The following is a 22,092-nucleotide window of genomic DNA, read 5'->3' on the forward strand; positions in this document are numbered from 1 at the left end:
TGCCTGGTTTTTGTCCAAACATGCAGGCTCTGGGCAATTGCAGGGATACTAGCCTTCAAACCCAAACCCAAGGGCTTCCCTGGTGGCGCAGTGGTTAAGAATCTGCTTGCCAATGCAGGGGACACGGATTCAAGCCCTGGTCCAGGAAGATCCCACATGCCACGGAGCAAATAAGCCCGTGTGCCACAACTACTGAGCCTGTGCTCTAGAGCCCACGAGCCACAACTACTGAAGCCTGCAGGCCTAAAGCCCGTGCTCCACAACAAGAGAAGCCACCACAGTGAGAAGTCCGCGCATGGCAATGAACAGTGGCCCCCGCTCGCCACAACTAGAGAAAGCCTGCGAGCAGCAACGAAGACCCAACGCAGCCAAAAATTAAAACAAGTAAAATAAATACATTTATTAAAAAAAAAACCCAAAGAAAGTGATAACAAACCCAAGAAGTGATAACAGACTCTGCTGATCAGTGACCTGGTTTAATTAAAAATAAGTCCATATTAGGAAGGTGAGCCATCAATGAAGGCCACCCTGAGCACCATAGAACAGGTGTGTGTGTGTGTGTGTGTGTGTGTGTGTGTATAAGCACCAGGTGAGACAGACAGGGAACCTGGACCCACCCCCGGGGGAGGAGAGACCACAGTGCCCGTCCTATGTATCACGGCTCCTGCCAAGAATGTCCCATCAACATGGGTCCCACCCCAGGCAAGACCAAGCAGACCCAAACCAGAAACAAATTACCTCTTAGCCAATGAGCACCTCCACACAAGTTTGTCCTAAGATAAGCTGGAGAAACCTCAAAAGGAAACCTCCAGAACATTGCCACCCCCTCCACTCAGCTCTGAATCACTGGCTGCAGGCTGCGCACAGCAGCACCAAGGACATGCAAAGAGATGCATGGTGGGCACATGATATATATGGCCCAGGTGGGGGTACAGAGCTCGTCACAGGATCCTCAGATAACTGGATCCAGAGCAGCCCCGGAACATAAAATGTGAAATGTTTCTACAGCAGTGGCAGGAACACACGACTTGGACCTTTATATTTTATATAAAGCAATATAAGCAAAATTGATTTATAAGCAATAAAAGGGTAATTCATGTATCCTCTTTGAGCCAAAGATTCTTCATGTACAAAAGAAAAAAAAAACTGCCCTTTTTACTCATGAGGCTGGTTTAAGGATCAAATGAGATAAAATTTTTTGATGTGGACCATTTCTTTAAAGTCTTTACTAAATTTGTTACAATATTGCTTCTGCTTTATGTTTTGGTTTTTTTGGCCCCGAGACATGTGGGATCTTAGCTGACCAGGGATTGAACCTGCACCCCCTAAATTGGAAGGTGAAGTCTTAACCACTGGACCGCCAGGGGAGTCCTGAGATAAATTTGTTGAACTGATGCTTTGGCTTTAAAATATAAAGGATTTGGATTCTATTTTATAATACATCTGTTTTTAATATAAAGATGTCTACCTAAAATCGTTGTATAAAATCAATTCCAGAAAGACAGATTCACCATGTTTGCCCTGAGGTTTGTGGACCCTGCCCACCACTCTGCACCCCAGTTGAGGAGGCCCGAGCCATTCACTGGGCACACGAGTTGAGCTGGGCTGCCTGCTCTGGTTAACACTCAAACTGGTAGTGGGTCCTCCTGGGACTGGGATAATCCACAAGTGGGTAGTCAAGAGGTAATGACACAAGCCGCTACCCCCGCCCCGTCCTCTTCCCTCCCCCCAGGGCTCCCCAACAGAGGCCAGTGGGAAACTCCTCAGTGTATGTAGATCCTGTCGGAGATCACTCCGGGCAAGTGGGTCGTGATCCGCATTCACACCCAACAGTAGTAGTCCTTGGGGTGGTAGTGAGTGTAGGGGGGTAGCCGGAGGTCAGGGTGTGGGTGACAGCACTGATGACGGGGGACGTGTCCGTGGAGCCGCTGTCGCAGTAGGTCTCCATCCTCGCGACCCTCTCGTCAAAGTACTTCCTGCCGTAGTCCTTGCACACCCCCTCAGGCAGCTCGTCCCACATCTTACTGGTGATGGCCTGGATGCGCTCAGCGCCGTGGAGGCTGGTGGTGGCGATGAAGTTGCCGGGTTCCACCACGCCGACCTTCACTCCCAGTGGGTGCACCTCGTAGCGCAGGCAGTCGGAGTAAGCCTCCACACCAAACCTGGTGATGCAGTACGGGGGGCCGGCCGCGTGGGCCATGCGGCCCAGCATGCTGATAATGCTGACCACGCAGCCTGCGGAGGAAGACAGCAAACTCCTGCTCACGGAACAATACCTGCAGAGGGTCTGGGGCCTGGCGTGTTTCTGGAGGTCTGGCCAGAACCCGGCCTCCTGGCCCCTGACAACTATCTTGCAGCCTGTCAGGCTGGGGCTCCGCCTTCTGAACCAGCCAGGGTGAGGGGGCCCCCTCGTTTATAATGAAGGCCAGCTCAGGCCCACACATCAGCATCAGCATCTCTGGTATTTCCTGGGTAGCTGGCAGTTCCCAGGCAGGACAGGGGAGGAGGGAAGAGTGGAAAGCAGGCCTACACAGCGGGAGGGCATAGTAAACTGAGCAACACACACAAGCTCTGTCTCGCCTGCCACGTTCTCCTGTTGCCAGTAACCCCAAACTGTTATCACCTGGTCGGGCTCTGTCGCCAAGCAGGCAGGGGCAGGGTCCTGAACCTGACTGCAGATCTAAGACGTGCGGACAGAGTCTCAGGCACTGGGAGAGAGTGAGGAGCTGGAGAAGCTCTCCCATAGGCCCAGCCTGGGGGTGCTAGGAGCTGACCACAGCCTCTCCCAGCCGTGGGGCAGTGGATGGAGAAGGAGCCATCCAGCCTGCCCGGTAAGCCCAGGCAGACTTGAGACCCACTCGCCCTGGGTGCGCACCCAGGAAGTTAAGGCACAGCCCCACCTGGACACTGTGAGGAGACACCTTTCAGAAACCTCTATGTTGGAAGTTGCTGAAGGATTGGGGATTTCTTCCAAAACCCTACAGATGCTCTCTGGGTTCCTCCTGTCATTGCTGGGACAGTGGGATGGATGGTATGGATCTTCCCCTTTTTGCCATAATTGTTTGCTACTATCGGGAGAAAATCTGAGTCAGTGACTTCTTAGGTGGTTTGCTTACATTTGGCCACCTAACGTGGTTTGGGCATTTGTTTTGGCAATTTCTAATCTTGATTATTACTATTATTATTTTCACCTACTACCACAATTGTCTCATTGGTTAACTATGGCATAGTAACCCATAGAATGGATATACCAACATTTACTTAACCACACCCCTCTCCATACCTGATGTGTACACACAGCTCTGTGCACAAAGGTGGTTATTTGTCTAGATCAGGTTCCCAGACTGGGATTACAACTGTAATCTTTTAGCCTTTGGTGCAGACTGCTGACCTCTTACCTGCTCTACTTTCTGAAAATCACACATCCCTTTCTGCTCCCCGGTCCAGGGCACCCCCGCTGGCCAGCATCCACGGCCCCTTGTGGCCCCTGGGGGTCATGCACTCAGCCAGTGAGGGCAGTGGATGTTGAGTCTGCTGAGACCTATTTCCATTCTGAGCAAAGATGAAAAGGTAGAGCAGGCCCAGGGGGCAGAAAGAAGGTCCCTTTCCAACTCACCTGTGGCCCTCTGGATGAGGGAGAGAAAGGGTTTTGTCCCCCACACGGTGCCCCAGAGGTTTACTTGCACCACCTCCTTGTAGGTCTCCATGCTGGAGAACTCCACATCCCCCAGACATTGAGATGCCCGCATAGTTAATCAGGCCCTACAAGCCTGGACAGGAGGGGACAGAACCGCACTCATCACAGGGCTCGGCCTCCGGATATCACCCATCAGCCTGCAGGCCATTCCCCTCCTCACTTTCATTCCTTTTCCCCATAACTTGCCAGCTTCTCGTCCAAGGCTCTCGGGACACGTTCTGGAGTCACCCAGGAATGACAGGAGATGGAGAGGCCTAAGCTGCTGGCTGTGACCCTCCCTTCAGTCTCGTGTCCAATTCTCATCTCACTTCTGCCTGCAGCGACTCTCTGACCCATCATGACCCAGCCCACCTCCAGCCTGGAGCCCCACCTCACCTCACTCATTTCAATCCTATTCCCTCCAGTCTCATCCCACTCCCTGCACCTGGGCACCTGTTTATTCATTCCTGCCTCTGAGCCTTCACTTGTATTCTCCCTCTTGCCAGAAACCAGGGGAACCTCAGGAGTCTTCCAGGCCAAGCCCTCTCTGGAGGACCAGAGAGGGGACGCGGCGTCCAAGGTCACACAGCAAGTTAGAGGCTCAGCCAAGCCTTGATGTCGGGTGGGGCCCCCAGTCCAGCTCCCCTCCAAGACCCTCCTAACCACTACTCCATCCTCTGTGAACCACGCACTATTGGCTGGGTGTCATGTGGTGAGCCCCTGGCACCTGGTAAGCTGTTCATCAGCATGAACAATGGACACACCTGGTCTTTGCAGGTAGCGAACACCCCTCAGCTTTGTGTGGTCCCATGGGGCTTAGTACAGGGTCAGAGCAAACATACACTGAGTGTACTTGGGTTGACTGTTTCCTGCAAGGCCAGCTAAGGGCCAGATAAGTAGACTCAGAGAACTGGGTGCTAGCAGGATCACTGGAGTCCGTTTAGCCTGATTACTACTCTCACAGCTAGGGAAACAGAGGACCCAAGGGGGCAGCCTGGCTCCGGTGTGACCAGTGAGGCTGAGGCAGAGGCAGCGCTGAACTGGGGGACGGGGCAATGAGGAGGCAGCCTTGTGCTGCAGGGCCCCCTCTGAGCTGTCTTTTGGGTGCAAGGACTGGATGGGCTGGAGCCTCAGGACGGCGGGGCCCTGTCTCTTCTTTGTGGAACCCCTCAGGATTTTTCATGGCAAGGCCATGAAAGTGCTCCTTGCCAAGGCGTAGCCTCAGAGCAGAGCTGCCTCCTGGGGGGCTGACCCCTGCCTGTGGGAACTCTGGCCCTGCTTCACCCCTACTTAATCATGGAAATGAGTTTGTGTAAATGACAGAGTAATTGGTCTCTAGCTTCTTTCCTTCGTGTTACCCAAATTAAAGCTTCATCAACTGACCTCTGGTGCCTTCTCCTTCAATTAAGGAGAATTAAGGTCATTTATTAGAGGAAGGAAATGGCCGGTTAACAAAGTGCTCATGACGCTCTCACCCCCATTCCCCATGGCGGCCAAGCCGAAGCCTCCCCCCGCCGCTTAGCTCTCAGGGCTGACCTCACGCAGCCACTCCCTCTCCCCCTGCTGCAGACTTTCCCCTGGAAGTCTTTGCCCCACTCCTGGCACCAGGAGAAGCAGGAGGCCTCTCACCAATTGTCAAAGCTGCCACGTCCCCCTCCACCTTCCACACCATCAGCCATCCATCCTTCTCTCTTATGCAACTTCCACTCCTCCCTTGCCCCGGCTCCCTCCCGTCAACGTTCAACGTTGTACACAGCAGATGCTCAATAAATGTTTGTCAGGTGAATGACTGTCTGTAAATACCATGTCCCCATATCCTAAAGAACTTTTTCTCAATCATGCTACCCCCTCACACCACCGTCTTGCTCTCCTTCCCTCCACGGCCAGGCTTCTGAGAACACAAGCTACACTCTCCAGTCTCCCATTTCCCTGCCATTCTGGGTCCCGGCCCCATGCTGCTCCAGGGTGTCCAGGGCGGCCCATGCTAAGGACGCCTCCCTCATCCCTCACCCCCGCCACCTTCACTGGCCTCAGCCTCTCCCCCTGCACCTGGTGTGCTTACATCACTTATGGATCCTGACCCTCACTCCTCCCTTCGCATTAATGATACCCAAGCATCTCCTCCATCTTCCCTGACCCCTTTCTTCCACCTGTCCCCCCGTGTCCTGTCCTAGTGCACCTTCCCTCAAATGACACTCAATGCTTAGGCAGCCTCATCTTCTGTATGTTCATGGAAATTTCCAGCTGCTTTGTGTTTGATTCATATGGCACAGTATGGCACACAACATAAAATACATACAGTCCTTTTATCCAGCTAAAAATTAATTACATTTGATACCGATAATGAAAAAAGTTTAACGGAACTTGACCTGTGGAAGCACACTGTTCCTGGATCACAGCTCTGACGACATGATAAGTAACAACAGTCTGTGGACGAAGGAGCTCGCTGGAGTCCTCAGCCAGCATTCTGAATAAACTCATGACATTCCTGCTGGTCTGGGTGACAGCTGTTGCCTGCAACGGCCCCATCGCCACCTCTGAGGAACTGTTCCAATGTACCCCCGGGGAGTCACGGCTCTCTCCAAACCCCACCTGCTCCTCCGGACCATCGCTCTTACCTGCATGTCCCACAGGTCCCCGATTCATCCTAACCAACCAACACACCAAGTGCCCAGTGGCCCAAGCCTGCTCCTCTTCCTTGCTAATAGTTTCACTGTCATCTTCAACTCCTCCAGCCCCTTCATCTCTTCCCCATCTAATGAGTCAAGAGTACCATTAATATTACTGAGAAAGATCAAAAGGACAGCTGCCAGGCCCTGAACTAAGCACTTTGCATCCATTCATTCGCCTGATCCTCACAACCAACCTATAAAAAAGTACGATAGGGCTTCCCTGGTGGCGCAGTGGTTGAGAGTCCGCCTGCCGATGCAGGGGACACAGGTTCGTGCCCCGGTCCGGGAGGATCCCACATGCCACGGAGTGGCTAGGCCCGTGAGCCATGGCCGCTGAGCCTGCGCATCCGGAGCCTGTGCTCCGCAATGGGAGAGGCCACAGCAGTGAGAGGCCCGTGTACCTCAAAAAAAAACAAAAAACAAAAAAAAGTACAATAGATACTAAATTGTTCCATATCTGGATGAGGCAACTGAGGCTCAGAGAGGTTAAGCACCTTGCTCAGTGTCACCCAGCTAACCAGTGGACAGGAGGGCATTAGGACCCAGGTCTGTGTGAGGACACTGCCCTGGCACTTAACCCTGTGTTGCTATTGCCTTCCTTTGCTGCGTCCTTAGAATCGGTGCCTTCTTTCCTGCATCTACAGCATTAGTTTGGGTCCCTGTTGCCTCCCTCCTATGTTGTTGGAGAAGCCCTCCCAGGTCTCCCTGTCACAGTCTCTTTCCTCCTCCTCCATCCTGATCTGACCCCCTCCGGCAGACTCTCCTCCTCGGTCAACCACTTCCTGCTCCTGTGCTTCCCTTCCGGAGTGGGGCGTGCGAGACCTCCTTTGCCATGCTTCTCACCCACTCCCCACCAAGGACTCTGCCCTCTCTGAGCCTGAACAGCCTGCCACTCCTCTGACATCACGGCCCCTCCTGCCCCTGCTGCTTCCTGGCTCCGCTCAGCTCCCCTGCCCCTCAGCCTGAGAGCAGCTTTAGTTGAAATGCCCTGCCATGGTCAGATTGACATGTGAGCCTCACGGATGGACAAGCTGAGACCCTCACAGGTGAAGGGACAAGCCCAAGATCACACTTCTAGTAAGAGGCTAAGCCCAGAGTAACTCCAGTCTTCTCACTCCCAGACCAAGAGTGCCCCAGGTGTAGGGTCTTCCCTGTCCATGGCATAATGTCACCAGCGCTATAACTGTTCCTCATAGGTCCCACCATGAAGCCACTGACTTCCACTTGGCTGGTGCCCAACTACGAACTTCTCCTCCCCGCTCATACCCCTTCGGGTGCTCAGCACACTACCAAGTATACAGTAGGCACTCAATAAATGTTTACTGAATGCAAGATAAGGGATGGTTTCAAGATCAGGCCAGGCCCACAGCCTGCTGGTTGGTCTACTCACTTGGCCTTTCCCTGCAGTGGGGAGGAGAGGGCTGGTTACAGGCTCTGGATGTCCAGTCCCTCAGAGCCCTGCTGGGGAGCAAAGGGGCTCGTGGCAGATGGCTCACCGGCTCTAATCGGACAATGCCCTTCATCTCACCACCACGGCTGGCTCCCCTGGCTTTGGCAGCAACTGTTCCACAGAGCCAGGGTGAAAGGCATCAAACTCGCCATCAAAATGTGCCCTCCACGGTGCAGGCAATGGGAGTGGGGAGAATGCACTTGTCTCCCGGAAGGTTCCTGCTGGGGTCGATGGGTGGAGTACGAGTCAGAGCGGCCACCAGCTTAGGAAAGGCATCTGGTCTGAAAGCTCAGGGAGGGCACCACCTGGAGGTCAAAGACAGTATTGCCTGAGAAGGCAGGAATTTGCACTGTTTTACCAGGAAAAAGACAGCTGGGAGAGGGGGCAGGAAGGGAGGGAAAGAGGGAGAGCGAGACATGTGCAACCACGTATCTGACAGATTTATTTTCTTTTTCAGACCTAAAAATCTTCACATCTTTCTTCCCAAAAATGCAGTATTGGTTAAGTAAGGTCATGGTGAGTGGTTTAACAACCCTTCCTGAAATGCATAGAGTGGAAAAAAGCAGCAGGGAAAGGTTTGTGTGTCAGGGTGGTGCTGGGGTTTGAGCCCCATCCAAGGGCAGGGGGTGAGTGCTTCCCCCTGCAACCCAGGGTCCTCCCCGCCTTGCCCGATTAGGCTAACTGGCCAGACTAGTACAGGGAATGGAGGTGATTCTGCCCTGGTGGCAGAGGACATCAAGGACCAGGGTCTGTGTACTCAGGTGCATCCCTTAAGAGGTGCCCGGTTGTTCCAGCTACAGTTGGAAATAAGGGCATCGCTACCTGTCCTGACCTGCTCAGGTTAATGCAATGAGGAAACTGCTTTTTACAAAAACCTGTTATATGACAAAGTTCTATGCAAATTCAGGAGTTATTAAACAGGAGACAAGTGTCATTCACTCAGCAAACATTTCTTGGGCCTCTGTCATGTTCCAGCACTGTGCTAAGAACACAGACACAAAAATAAATAACTCAGCCTCTGTTCTCAAAGAGTCAAGTTTTAGGGAAGGAGGCAGATGGGTAAGCAGAGAATACGGGGTGACTTTGCTGTATGAAAGCTTGTGGGAGGCGGGAGGCTGCACAGAAGGTGGGGTGGGCAGGGAAGAGCCTCCAAAGGCAGTGCCAGCTGAGGACATTAACCAGAGGGGGCCTGGGGATGGGGCACTTCAGGAGGAGGGGCACTACGGTCCTGCCGTAAGCCACTGCAGGCAGAGCAGAGGCAGAGGAAGTGGTGGGACATGAGGCAGGAGAGGTGGGCAGGGGTCTGCTTGGGGGCAGGGGTGAGCTGCTGGAGGATTTGCGTAAACTAGACATCATTTATTGTTTACTGTGCTTCACACTGCTAAGCATTTGATTTGCATTATCTCATTAGTCCTCACGCCCTAAGCAGGTTGTATTACCATATTTCCTGTACTCTATGACACATACTTTTTTCACCATAGGGATGAGCTACGATCGATCTGAAAATTAAACACTGTCAGTCATAATTTAATTGGTAGTGACTTTTGTCAGTGGTCTACAGAACAGTGATGCATCTTATGAGAGGAAAGGAGTAACTGCCAGAGGATGAAGTGATGGAGAAATGCCTACTCTCAGCCGAGGGCTTGTCTGGGCTACATCTGGTACTGAAACAAACATCCCCAGTAAGGCCAGAGCGGGAAGCACGAGGATGGTCAGCATACACCAGCGGTGGAAAGTTCTCTGCAGGTTGGGCTGAGTGTCAGTGGTTTGAACCAGGAGGACCCTAATCCCAGGTTCTCCAGGGAGCCTCCCCAGTGGCCCTGGAAGCAGCAGCACGGCGTGGCACCAGGAATGCCAGCCACATCCAGAGTCACCTCTGCACAGAGCAGCCAGGTGTGAGGCTCAGTCCACGCTGAACCCCCCTGGTATGCCAGTCTTCCCAAACGACATGGTGTTCCAGCCACGGGGGGAGCAGACAAGCCTGGAGGTCCTGCTGCTGTCCCCACAGAGGGCTGCACCAGAGAAGAGCTCCCTGGACGCCATCTTCAAGTCCAGAGGCTGGAGGGGCTGGTGCCCACAGACACCTCTCTTTCCCACAGACAGCACGTGGACATTAGGAAAATACATATCTTGTTTTAATTCAGTCTTCATATCGTGGTTCCTCAAATGCCCCTTGGGGTAGAGCCCGCGTGGCCTGAGTCTCCGAGGGATGCTGATGTCTACTCCCGATAACATGGATTCCAGCTGCTGTCGAGAGCTGAGTGACATTTCCTCCTCTGGACTTTGTCAACCCTGCTGCCATCTGGCAGCAGCTCTCGGGCCCCACGCCAGACCTCTCCTGTGCCTCTAGCCAGCATCAAGCCAATGCCCCTGCAGTTCCCGGGGGAAGCCCCTCACTCTAGGCCAGGGTACCGGCAGGAACTTAGTTTGGCAGCTTGGCAGCTAAGAGCCTTCTCACAGAGGAAACCGGGGGTTAATCTCACAGCCCACAGCTTCAGGCTCAGCATTCAGGCCCCAGGAGAGAAACCCCACCCTCCTACCTTCTCCTGACAGACCTCCCAGGAGTCCTCATCTGCCTCTGAGCAGCCTGCATGTCCTGCTGTCAGTTTGCCTCCAGCTGTTCAAAAGAAACTTTTCCCAACCCCCCTCAGCCCGCAGCCCGCAGACTATGGCAGTCTGTCCCCTTCTGGATCCACCTGTCCCAGGGCCCAGGCTGCACTGCCTGGGCCACACTGCCTCCCTGGCTCCAGGGTTTCTGTCTTTGTCCATGTCTGTCTTGCTGCTCAGGGACAAGCATTCGGTCCTACTGTGTTGGTGCCTGTGTAACCGGTTTATTGATAAACCCACTTCTTTCACTATCCCTTTAAACTTCGTCTGTAAGCTATTTTACCACCCCTGGATGAAATTTCAGGCAAGTCTTGCAGCTTTTCCACTCATTCTCAGATAACAGAGAACCTTTTTGTTTTGGCAGGGAGTCCAGTTCAGTCTACTAATCAAATAACTCCTGTCCAGTCTGGCTTGAATACCCAAACTCTCAAACTTATATCCAGTTTAGATATCCAGTTTGGATCTAGAGACTGTCATACAGAGGGAAGTAAGTCAGAAAGAGAAAAACAAATATCGTATATTAACGCATATATGTGGAACCTAGAAAAATGGTACAGATGAACCGGTTTGCAGGGCAGAAATAGAGACACCGATGTAGAGAACAAACGTATGGACACCAAGGGGGGAAAGTGGCAGGGGGTGGGGGTGGGGGTGGGGGTGGTGTGATGAATTGGGAGATTGGGATTGACATGTATACACTGATATGTATAAAATAGATGACTAATAAGAACCTGCTGTATAAAAAAATAAATAAAATAAAATAAAATTCAAAAAAACCCAACAACTTATATCCAGTTTAGAGGCTGCCCTGACCCAGGCCTGGCAGGGCTGTGGGAAGTGGGAGTGGGGTACCAGGTAGCAGGGCTGGAGGCTGGCCTTCTCACTATTTTCAGGTTCGTCCTCCTCTCCTATTCCTTAATCTCTGACCCTTCCAGGGCTGGATGCAGGCGCTGGCTAATGAAAGGGCAAGATGTAGTCTTCTGAGGGTGGTGCCATTGTTGTCTGCTCTTGGAGCCCTGGGACAGCAGGTGCTCAAGAGCTGGTCCTCCCTTCTTGGGACACTTTTGTGGTTTCCGCAGAGATCCTTCCACTGGACCATTCCCTCCTCTACCTGGGCATCTCCTCCCTCAGCCTGGGCTTCAGTGGGACACCCTTCTGGCTGAGTCACACGCACCCTCCTAGAAGTCTCACTGCACAGGTGCCCTTAAGATGACTCCAGGCAGCTCTCCCATTGTGCATATCAGGTCCAGGCGGCAGTGTCCTGCCTGTAGAAGGACAGCCCCCTCTCTAGGGGCTCTCTTTGCTCTGCTTCCAGATGAGCCACTCCACCCTCATTTGGGGGCTTTTAGACTTCTTTTGGTAAACACTAACACACCATTTTGTGACCTCCAAACTCCAAGGCACAAAATTTAAGTTCTCTAAGTAAGTTCTCTTGAAGCCCACCTCATTTTAGTTGAGACCAGAGGGAAAATAGCACAGCACCCTAACTACCCTTTCCAACCTTTCAACCTCTTCTACCTCAATTTATTATAACATCGAGGCAGGTCATGGACTAGTCCCGGCAGAAGAGTTTCACAGCCTCTCAGCATTTATTGTTAGGCTGTCTAGCACCTCAAGGCAGAATGTGAGGACACTCAGCACATATTATATGTGAGCATCTATCACACGTATTAGAAATATGGTGACAAGAAGAACAAGTCTGGGGTGTTGTAATATTACAGGATGAGCCAAAAAGGAGGAGCCAGCAAAGGAGATGGAGAAAAACCAAGAGTGCAGGGTGTCCACAAAGTCAAGAAACAAAGTGTTATAAGCGAGAGCGGTTTGTTTGGTCAAAGCTGCTGACAGGTTGCATATGAAGATGGTCTGAGAAGTAGCCAATGGATCTGACAAAATAGGGACTGCTGGCATCCTTGATAAAAGCCGTATCAGAGGCATTCAGAGCCCCTCCTGGTCTGGTCCTGCCTTCCTTTCTCAGCTTCCTCTTCCTCCACAAAGGGCACTAGGCTTCAGCTACCTCAAAGTACCAGTGATGTCTGGATATGCCACCTCCACCCATCACAGGGAACTCCTGTTCGTCCTTCCAGATGGTGATGAAATGCCATCTTGGCCCATCAAGCCTTCCCTGCGCTCCCAGAGAGGCAATCTTTTCCTCCTCCGATACAAATCTTCCCACTACCACCCCCCATGCTTATTCACACTACGCCCCTCTCACTTATTGGGCTTCAGCCACAGAGGCCTCCTGCTGTTTCTCTAGCCCCCCAGGCACACGCTCTCCTTGGGGGTTTTGGCTTGGCCATCCCCTTTTCCCACACGCATCTGCATGACTCGCTCCCTCACTTCTCAGTGAAGTTCTTCTTCCCTCTTTAAAACCGGGCACCCCTTCCACCACATTCACCCTCCATCTTCTTTTCCTGCTTTATTTTCCTCCATAGCTTTTATCATCCCACAGAGAAGCAATTTACTTACTTACTGTATTCCTTGTCTATCTCCTCCCCCCACGTAAACTCCACAGGGCAAGAACCTGTCACTGAATTGGTACATGCTGTAGCTCCAACAGAGAATGTTGTTGGATCATAGCAGGTGCTCAATAAACATCTTTTGTGAATAAACAAATAAACAAGGTGGTAGGAGCAAAAGCCCCATCTAACTAGGTTGCGGAAAAAAATGGAAAGTAAATGAAAATATCTAGTACAAGAAACCCTCTCGGGGTGCTTTTCTATAAAGGGAAGCAGAGAAATGGGGTGGTAGTACACACAGGAAGTGGAGTTGTGTCGTGGTGTGTGTGTGCGCACACGCATGTACATGTGCCAAAGTGATTTGGTAGACAGTGAGGGGTTAATGATGTGGGAGGGTGGAGACACCTATGTGGTGGAGCCAAGTCCCTGAGTTGGCCTGAGGCACTGAGATCTGAAGCACAAGAGGAGGGGTAACTAAATACGAGCAGGCAGAGTGTTTGGCAGATGTAGCTAGAATCTATCATGTGGCTTAACGTCTCAGAACCAGCTTGGAAGACTAATCTCCCATTTTCAACTCCTGCAGCACTTTATCCATAGTCCCTAATGGCTCTGACCATCTTCTGGTTTGCATAACTAATTCAGACCTCTAGTGACTTCTGCCCCCTCTAGCTCTTAACCAGAACAGACAGACCATGACACCATAATAGTCAAGAGGTAGACACCACCAGACATAACCTGGCAGTGGTTTGCCTGGTACTCTCCTCAAAGAACGTGTCAGTAACTCATAAAATCACCGTTGCAGGAGTGGAAGGACCTAAGACCACCCAGTTGGACCCTCTCATTTAAGTAAGAGCAGAGTGGGGCTCGGGGAGGGGAAGTGCTTGCCCAGTTCCCGGGTTAGTGGCTGATCTAGGACTAGCACCCAAGGCCCTGACTCCCTCTCGAAAGCTCCTCTGCAGCATTAAGTCCAGGTGTGCTCCCACCTTGTCCCTGGACAGGCCAGCACAATGGCACAGGTGCTGAATATATGAATGAGGAATTTTAAAGGCACAAGGTGCTTTGAGGCACCACGACTCCTACCAGGACCTGTTAAGGCAGGTCCACATTATACAGAGAACCCAACCTTAAGCATAGCCACACCCATTTCCCCCCAGATCCTTTCACCATTAGAGGGAGTAGGCACTGGTATAGCTTTTGAGGGGAGCACTCTGGCAGATTTGAATAAATTCTAAAATCTGCACACCTTTCCACCTAGCACTTTCACATCTAGAAATTTTTCCTAAGAATTACTAATGAAAGATAGGTGCAAGGGCTTCCCTGGTGGCGCAGTGGTTGAGAGTCCGCCTGCCGATGCAGGGGACACGGGTTCGTGCCCCGCTCCGGGAAGATCCCACATGCCGTGGAGCGTCTGGGCCCGTGAGCCATGGCCGCTGAGCCTGCACGTCCGGAGCCTGTGCTCCGCAACGGGAGAGGCCACAACAGTGAGAGGCCCGCGTACCGCAAAAAAAAAAAAAAAAAAGATAGGTGCAAGATTATTCACTGTGGCTTTGTTTATAATAACGAAAGTAAGAAATACAGTGCACAGATGAATTGCAGTTACTTTGGGGCAAGAGACTGAAATGAAAAGACTTCACTTTTTTACACCACATATTTCTGTATTGTTTGAATCTATTGGGAGTATGTACTACTTTCATAATGCAAAATAAGTAAAAATTAAAAGGACAAATAAACTCTTCTCTGATCTAGAAATATGTTCAGACCATGACAATGCAAATTACTTTACTATTTGTACTTGTTCATATTCTTGAATTTTTTACATTGAACAGATACTGTTTTATAGATATTAAACCTAGTAAAAAAAAAAAATTCCTTCCCAGGGGTCCTACTGCCTTCAAAATAAAGAAAAATGTCTCATCCACTGAGCAGAGACAGCAAGTTGTCCTGAATACCCATGCGTCCCTTCTTCTATAGCAGTAAAACCCCTGACTTAAAGCAGGGTACATATTGTTTCAGAATACCAATTACATTTCCCAGCATCCCTAGCAGTCAGGTAGGCCATGTGACTAAGCTCTGGCCAATAGAGTGACAGCATGGGTGCTATATGTGCAACTTCTGGATCATGCCTTTAAAGAACAGTAAAAGAAGCACCAAATGGCCAAAAATCCAAACATTTTAATCCAAATATCTATCAACTAGTGAATTTTTTAAGGTAGCATATCCATACAATAAAACAGCAACCAGTAGTAAAAAGGAATGAACTACTGATACATTCTACAATATGGATGAATCTCAAACACTTTATGCTAAGTAAAATAAACCTGGCACATAAGACTGCTCATTGGATGATTCCATTTATTTGAATAGTCCAGAAAGGCAAATCTAAAGAGGCAGAAATCAGTGGCTACCTAGAACTAGAGGTAGGTGTGGGTAGGTGTGCAAATGATCAAGAGGGAAATTTTTGAAAGTTGGAAATGTTCTAAAAATGGATTGTGGTAAATGTAGAAGAACTTGCTAAATTAGGGGAATTGTCTCCTAATTCCTTTTGCAGCTTCACGTCCCAATGCTTCCTTTCATGCATCCTAAATTCCATTTTATGAGTCCCAGTGGAGCCTCATACTTCCAAGCCTATGGTTAGGTTACTCCTTCTGTCTGACAGGTCATTCCTCCCAGTCTCCACCTATGACAGCGTTATTCATTCTCCATGGCCCAGAACAAACGTCACCCCTTTTGTCATGCCAGAGTCAATCCCTTCCTTCTGTGCATTCTCATTAAACATTCTTTGCACAACCCTGAGAACACTCTCCACTCTAATTCTTCCAGCTGTGTCTGTGCATGGCTGTCCCATCACCACTGGACAATGCTCCTTGGGGACAGGGATCAGGTCTTACTCTTCTTCAGCACCTAGCAAAGTGTCAGGAACATCATTAGCATTTGGCAAATGAACGAATGAATGAATGAATTAATGAAGCTATGAAGAACAAGAGACACTGAAGTGAATGGAAAAGATATCAGCTGTTGTAAGCAACAGATGAGCCAGTTGTTGGGTAGGCAATTAAAAAACAACTACAAACACTGGCCCAGGTTCTGGGCAGTACTGATATTAAATACTCAGCTTGAAGTAAGATTCTGGGAAGATGGCAGACTAGGAACCACCAGGAATCTGTCTCCCCACCTAGACAATAAGTGCACCAGCAGAATCTGTCTAATGTAACTATTTTGGAATTCTAGGATCTGTTGAAGGCTTGCAACTTCCAGGAGACTGTATAGATAGTAAATTGCGGTTGATTTTGGCCAGTCTAACCACTTCTATTCAACATAGTACTGGAAGTTGTAGCCAGAGCAATTAGGCAAGAAAAAGAAAGATATCCAAACTGGAAAGGAAGAAGTAAAACTATCTGCTTGCAGATGATATGATCTTACATGTAGAAAACCCTAAAGATTCCACAAAAGTAAAACCCTGTTAGAAATAACAAGTGAATTCAGCACAGTGGCAGGATAAAAGTCAACACACAAAAATCAGGCACATTTCTACAAACAAACAATGAACAATCTGAAAAGGAAATGACAAAAACAATTCCATCGACAATAGCATCAAAAAACAATAAAATACTCAGGAATTAGCTTAACCAAGAAAGTGAAAGACTTGCACAATGAAAACCACAAAACATTTCTGAAAGAAATTAAAGGTGAAAGAAATAAATGGAAACACATCCTGTGTTCATGGATCAGATGACTTAATACTGTTAAAATGTCAGAACTACCCAAAGCAATCCACAGATTTAATCCAATACCTGTCAAAATCTTAATGATGCTTTTTTAGAGAAAGAGAAACCTATCCTAAAATTCATATGGAATCTCAAGGGACTCCAAATAGCCAAAACAAACTTGAAAAAGAAGAACAAAACTGGAGGACTCAGACTTATTGATTTCGAAACTTACTACAAAGCTACAATAATCAAAATAGTCTAGTATTGGCATAAAGACAGACCAATGGAATAGAACTGAGAGCCCAGAAATAAACCCTCATATATATGGTCAAATGATTTTTGACAAGTGTACCTTGACCACTCACTGGGGAAAGGACAGTCTTTTCAACAAGTGGTGCTGGGAAAAGTGGATATCCACATGTAAAAGAATGAAGTTGGACCCTTACCTAATACCACACACAAAAATTAACTCAAAATGGATCAAGAACCTACATGTAAGACCAAAACAATAAAACTCTTAGAAGAAACATAGGGCAAAACTTCATGACATTGGATTTGGCAATGATTTCTTGGATATGACACCAAAGGTGCAAGTAACAAAATTAAAAATAGGCAAATTAGACTTCATAAAATTTTTAAAATTTTGTATATCATAGACACTATCCCCAGAGTAAAAAGGCAACCCACAGAGTGGGAGAAAATATTTGCAAATCACATATCTGATAAGGATTTAATATCCAGAATATATAGAGAATTCCTAAAACTCAACAAACAACAAAAACATACCGTTAAAAAATGGGCAAAGGGGGGCTTCCCTGGTGGCGCAGTGGTTGAGAGTCCGCCTGCCGATGCAGGGGACACGGGTTTGTGCCCCGGTCTGGGAAGATCCCACATGCCGCAGAGCGGCTGGGCCCGTGAGCCATGGCCACTGAGCCTGCGCGTCTGGAGCCTGTGCTCCGCAACGGGAGAGGCCACAACAGTGAGAGGCCCACATACCGCAAAAAAAAAAAAAAAAAAGGGCAAAGGACTTCAACAGACATTTCTCCAAGGAAGATCTATGAATGGCCAGTAAGCACATGAAAAGGTTCTCAACATCAAAAATTATGAGGGAAATGCAAATCAAAACTACAATGAGATATCACCTCACACCCATTATGATGACTATTATCAGAAAAAAACCCATAAAACAACAAGTAGTGGCAAGGATGTAGAGAAATTGGAACCCTTGTGCACTGCTGGTAGGAATGTAGAATGGTACAATCACTGTGGAAAACAGTGTGGCAGTTCCTCAAACAATTTAAGATAAAATCATCATATGATCCAGTAATTCTACTTGTGGGTATATACCCCGAAGAATCGAAAGCAGGATCTTGAAGAGATATTTGTACACCCATGTTCGTAACAGCATTATTCACAATAGCCAAAATGTAGAAGAAACCCAAATGTCCATTGGCAGATGAATGGATAAGCAATATACGGCATATACACACAGTGGAATATTACTCAGCCTTGAAAAGGAAGGAAATTCTGTAATATGCTACAGCATGGATGAACCTTGAGGACATTATGCCAGATGAAATAAGCCAGTCACAAAAAGACAAACACTGCACAAGTCCACTTATGTTAGGTACTTAGAGTAGTCAAATTCATAAAGACAGAAATTGTAATGGTGGTTGCCAGGGACTGGAGGGGAGGGGAGAATGGGCAGTTATTGTTTATATTAGGTATAGACTTTCAGTTTTGCAAGACGAAAAGTGTTATGGGGATGGATGGAGGTGATGGTTGTACAACAATGTGAATATATTTAACACTGCTGAACAGTACTCTTAAAAGTGGTTAAGATAGTATATTTTATTTTATGTGTATTTGATTGCAATTTTAAAACCCTACCAAACAATAACTATGTATAAAAGGACAATGATGGGCTTCCCTGGTGGCGCAGTGGTTGAGAGTCCGCTTGCTGATGCAGGGGACACGGGTTCGTGCCCTGGTCCGGGAAGATCCCACATATCGCAGAGCAGCTAGGCCCATGAGCCATGGCCACTGAGCCTGCACGTCCGGAGCCTGTGCTCCGCAAGGGGAGAGGCCACAACAGTGAGAGGCCCGTGTACCGCAAAAAAAAAAAAAAAAAAAGGACAATGATTATGAAGATGACCCATCTCTTACCTTCATCAAGTAGCCAGCAAATACAAGGAAGCCTTTTGAATGCAGATGCTTGGCCAAGGAGAACCCAAATCCAGAGTCACAGCCTGTGACCAAGACAGCTTTGATGGCAACCTGTTTTAAAAGGTCAGACCCCACGTTAGGAACCCAGGATCCTGAGGGCTGAATGACCAGGCCTCCTCTGGGCAGTAAAAATTAGGGCTTCCTGAGTGGCCCAGGCCTGGCCCTCCCCACTTGTCTCTTGCTGTTTGGAGAAGCACCCTGGTATAGTAGAAATGCTTGGACTCAGAATCAAGAGACCAGGTTCTAACCCAGACTCTACCACCAACTAGCAATATTGCTTGGGCAAGTTACCTCCTCTTTCTGAACCTCAGTTTCCTCATCTACAATACCATCATCTCACCATCACCATCATCACTGTCATCTTCATCGTCAAGTACTGAGTACCTACCATGGGCAAGGCACTGTGCATGCATTATTTTAATTCTCACAATAACTCCATACAATAAGTATGATTATTATATCTCGTTACAAGTGAGGAAATAGACATTTTAAAATGCCCAACATAATTAGCGATAGACCTGGAACTGAAAGAAGGACTGAGAGATTTCGGAGTCTAAACTCTTAACCCCTAACTTCATTTGATGGGGCAGGGGTTGTTCAGCGAGTGAGAGTGGCTCTGAGTGCCCTCGAAGCACTGAAGCCCTTACGCTGAGGGTGGGTCAGGGCCTGGGAGCCCAGGGAGGAGGGCTCTGACCACCTGGCTGGCTCCCAGGTAGCCGGGCTGCCACTCACTGGGTTCACCGAAGCAGCGTTAAGTCCGACGGTCGTCAGGGACAAAGGAGGCAGAGTGAAACAGCAGCGAGCCTCTGCAAGAGGAAAGAAAGCCATGAGCAGAGGCTGTGGTCACACCAGACCTTGTTCTGGGGTGGAAGCAACTCAACAGGCCCTCAGGCACCAGGACCCACCCTACTCACTACTCCCACCCCAAACCCCTGAGGACAATCTGTTGGTGCCACTGAGGAGGAGGGCCTGTTTCCTCCAGGTTACTAGTCTGGGACAAAGTGGGCCAGCAGTTGCAGTGGACATTTTTGCCACTGTGTAGGAAGAGCCTTCCAGTGATAGACCTTTGTCAACAAAGCCTTCTGCAAATGCAACGTCTTAACCCTTAGGTTTCACATGGTTTCCTGATAGTTTTTTTATTTTGAAATAATTCTAGATTCACATGAAGTTCAGAATACAGAGAGATGCCCTGTACCTTTTACCCAATTTCCCCTAATGGTAACATCGTGCAAAACTCTAGTACAATATCACAACCAGGATATTGACATATGCAGTGAAAATACAGAACAGTTCCACCACCGCAAGGATCCCTTGTGTTATCCTTTTATAGCCACACCCACTCCCACATCCTCTTTAACCACTAATCTGTTCTCCACCTCTATAATTCTGTCATTTCAAAAATGGAGTCATAGAATATTAACCTTTTGGGATTGGCTTTTTTCACACAACGTAATTCCCTAGAGATTCATCTGATTGTCTATTGTCGCATGTATCAATAATTTGTTCCTTTCTATTGCTAAATTGTATTCTATGGTATCCTGTACCACAGTTCGTTTAACCATTCAACTATTGAAGGTCATCTGGGTTGCTTCCAATTTAGGGCTATTACAAATAAAGCAGCCAGGAACATTCCTGTACAGGTTTTGTGTGAACCTGTTTTTCTCTTGGGTAAATGCCCAGAAGAGCAATTGCTGGGTCATATGGTAGTTGCATGTTTAGTTTTTTAAGAAACTTTAAAACTGTTTTCCAGGGTGGCTGTAGCATTCTACATTCCCAGCAGTGATGTATGAGTGATCCAGTTTCCCCATATCCTTGCCAGCATTTGGTGGTATCACTTATTTTTTATTTTAACCATGCTGGTAACTGTGTAAAGATATCCACTGTGGTCTTAATTTGCATTTCTCTAATGGCTAATGATGTTGAAAATCTTTTCATGTGCTTATTTGCCATCAGTATATCCCCTTTGATTAAAATGTCTCTTTATGTCTTTTGTGTATATTCTATTGTAATTGGAGTGTTTGTTCTTTCACTATTGAGTTTTGAGAGTTCTTTATATGTTCTAGATGCTAGTCCTTTGTTGCATATGTGGTATGCAAATATTTTCTCCTAGTCTATAACTTGTCTTTTCATCCTCTTAACAGGATCTTTACGTAGAGAAATAGTGTTTCATTTTGAAGTCTGATTATTCAATTTTTCCTTTTATGGATCATATTTTGGTGTCAAGTTTCAGAACTCTTTGCCTATGCCCCAACCCAAAGATTTTCTCCTGTTTTATTTCTAAAAGATTTATAGTCTTGTTTTGTTTGTTTGTTTGTTTTTTCATTTTTTGGCCATACCACGAGGCATGTGGGATCTTAGTTCCCCAACCGAGGACTGAACCCGTGTCCCTTGCATTGGAAGGTCGGAGTCTTAACCACTGGACCGCCAGGGAAGTCCCTAGTCTTGTGTTTTATAATTTAAGTCCATGATCCATTGTGAGTTAACTTTTGTATAAAATGTGAGATAAGTCAAAGTTGGTTGTTTTTGTTTTTGCCTATGAATATCCATGCTCCAGCACCATTTTTTGAAAATGTTATCTTTCCTCCATTGATTTGCTTTTGCACCTTTGTCAAATAACGGTTGGGCATATCCATGTGGTTTTATTTCTGGATTCTCTGTTTCATTGAGTTATGCACTCCCACCTTATTTTTCTTTTTCAAAATTGTTTTTGCTATTCTATTTCCTTTGCCTTTTCATATAAGTTTTAGAACAATCTTGTCTTTTTCTATAAAAATCTGACTGGGATTTTGATAGAAATTGTGCTAAACTTGTATATCAATTTAGGGAAAGTCAACATCTTTACTTTTTTGAGTCTTTCAATCCCTGAACATAGTGTGGGTCTCCATTTATTTAGATCTTTGATTTCTTTCATCAGTATTGTATCATTTTCAATGTACAAATCTTGTATAATTTGTTGTATTTATACCTAAGTAACTCATTCTTTTGAGCAATTGTAAATAGTATTATTTTAGATGTTGATATCCACAAGTTCACTGCTAGCATATAGAAATACACTGACTTGTGCGTGTTATCTTGTATCCTGTGTCCTGCTGAACTCATTTATTAGTTCTAGGGGTGCTCTGAGGATTCCTTGGGATTTTCTATGTAGTCAATCATGTCATCTGCAAATAGGGACAGTTTTATTTCTTCTTTTACAACCTGTATGACTTTTATTTCCTTTTCTTGCTTTATTGCACTTCCTTATTGCACTATGGCGAGTCGGTGGTGAGAGTGGACATTCTTGCCCTGCTCCCATCTT

General features: G+C 47.9%; 1 protein-coding gene across 1 annotated transcript in view; it reads right to left on the reverse strand.

The window, feature by feature from the left end:
* Positions 1–1,820: 1,820 nt before the first annotated feature.
* Positions 1,821–22,092, reverse strand: part of BDH1 (3-hydroxybutyrate dehydrogenase 1) — a gene marked incomplete at its 3' end in the record, with an annotated part of 32,426 nt that continues 12,154 nt past the window's right edge. Inside the window, 8 exon segments of the mRNA XM_082624313.1 lie at positions 1,821–1,871; positions 1,874–2,235; positions 3,617–3,734; positions 3,736–3,762; positions 18,459–18,632; positions 18,735–18,845; positions 19,527–19,547; positions 19,549–19,600. Coding sequence (XP_082480439.1) covers positions 1,821–1,871; positions 1,874–2,235; positions 3,617–3,734; positions 3,736–3,762; positions 18,459–18,632; positions 18,735–18,845; positions 19,527–19,547; positions 19,549–19,600 — 916 coding nt within the window.

Source organism: Mesoplodon mirus, assembly GCF_964341445.2.
Source record: "Mesoplodon mirus genome assembly, chromosome: 6".
Taxonomy (NCBI): domain Eukaryota; kingdom Metazoa; phylum Chordata; class Mammalia; order Artiodactyla; family Ziphiidae; genus Mesoplodon; species Mesoplodon mirus.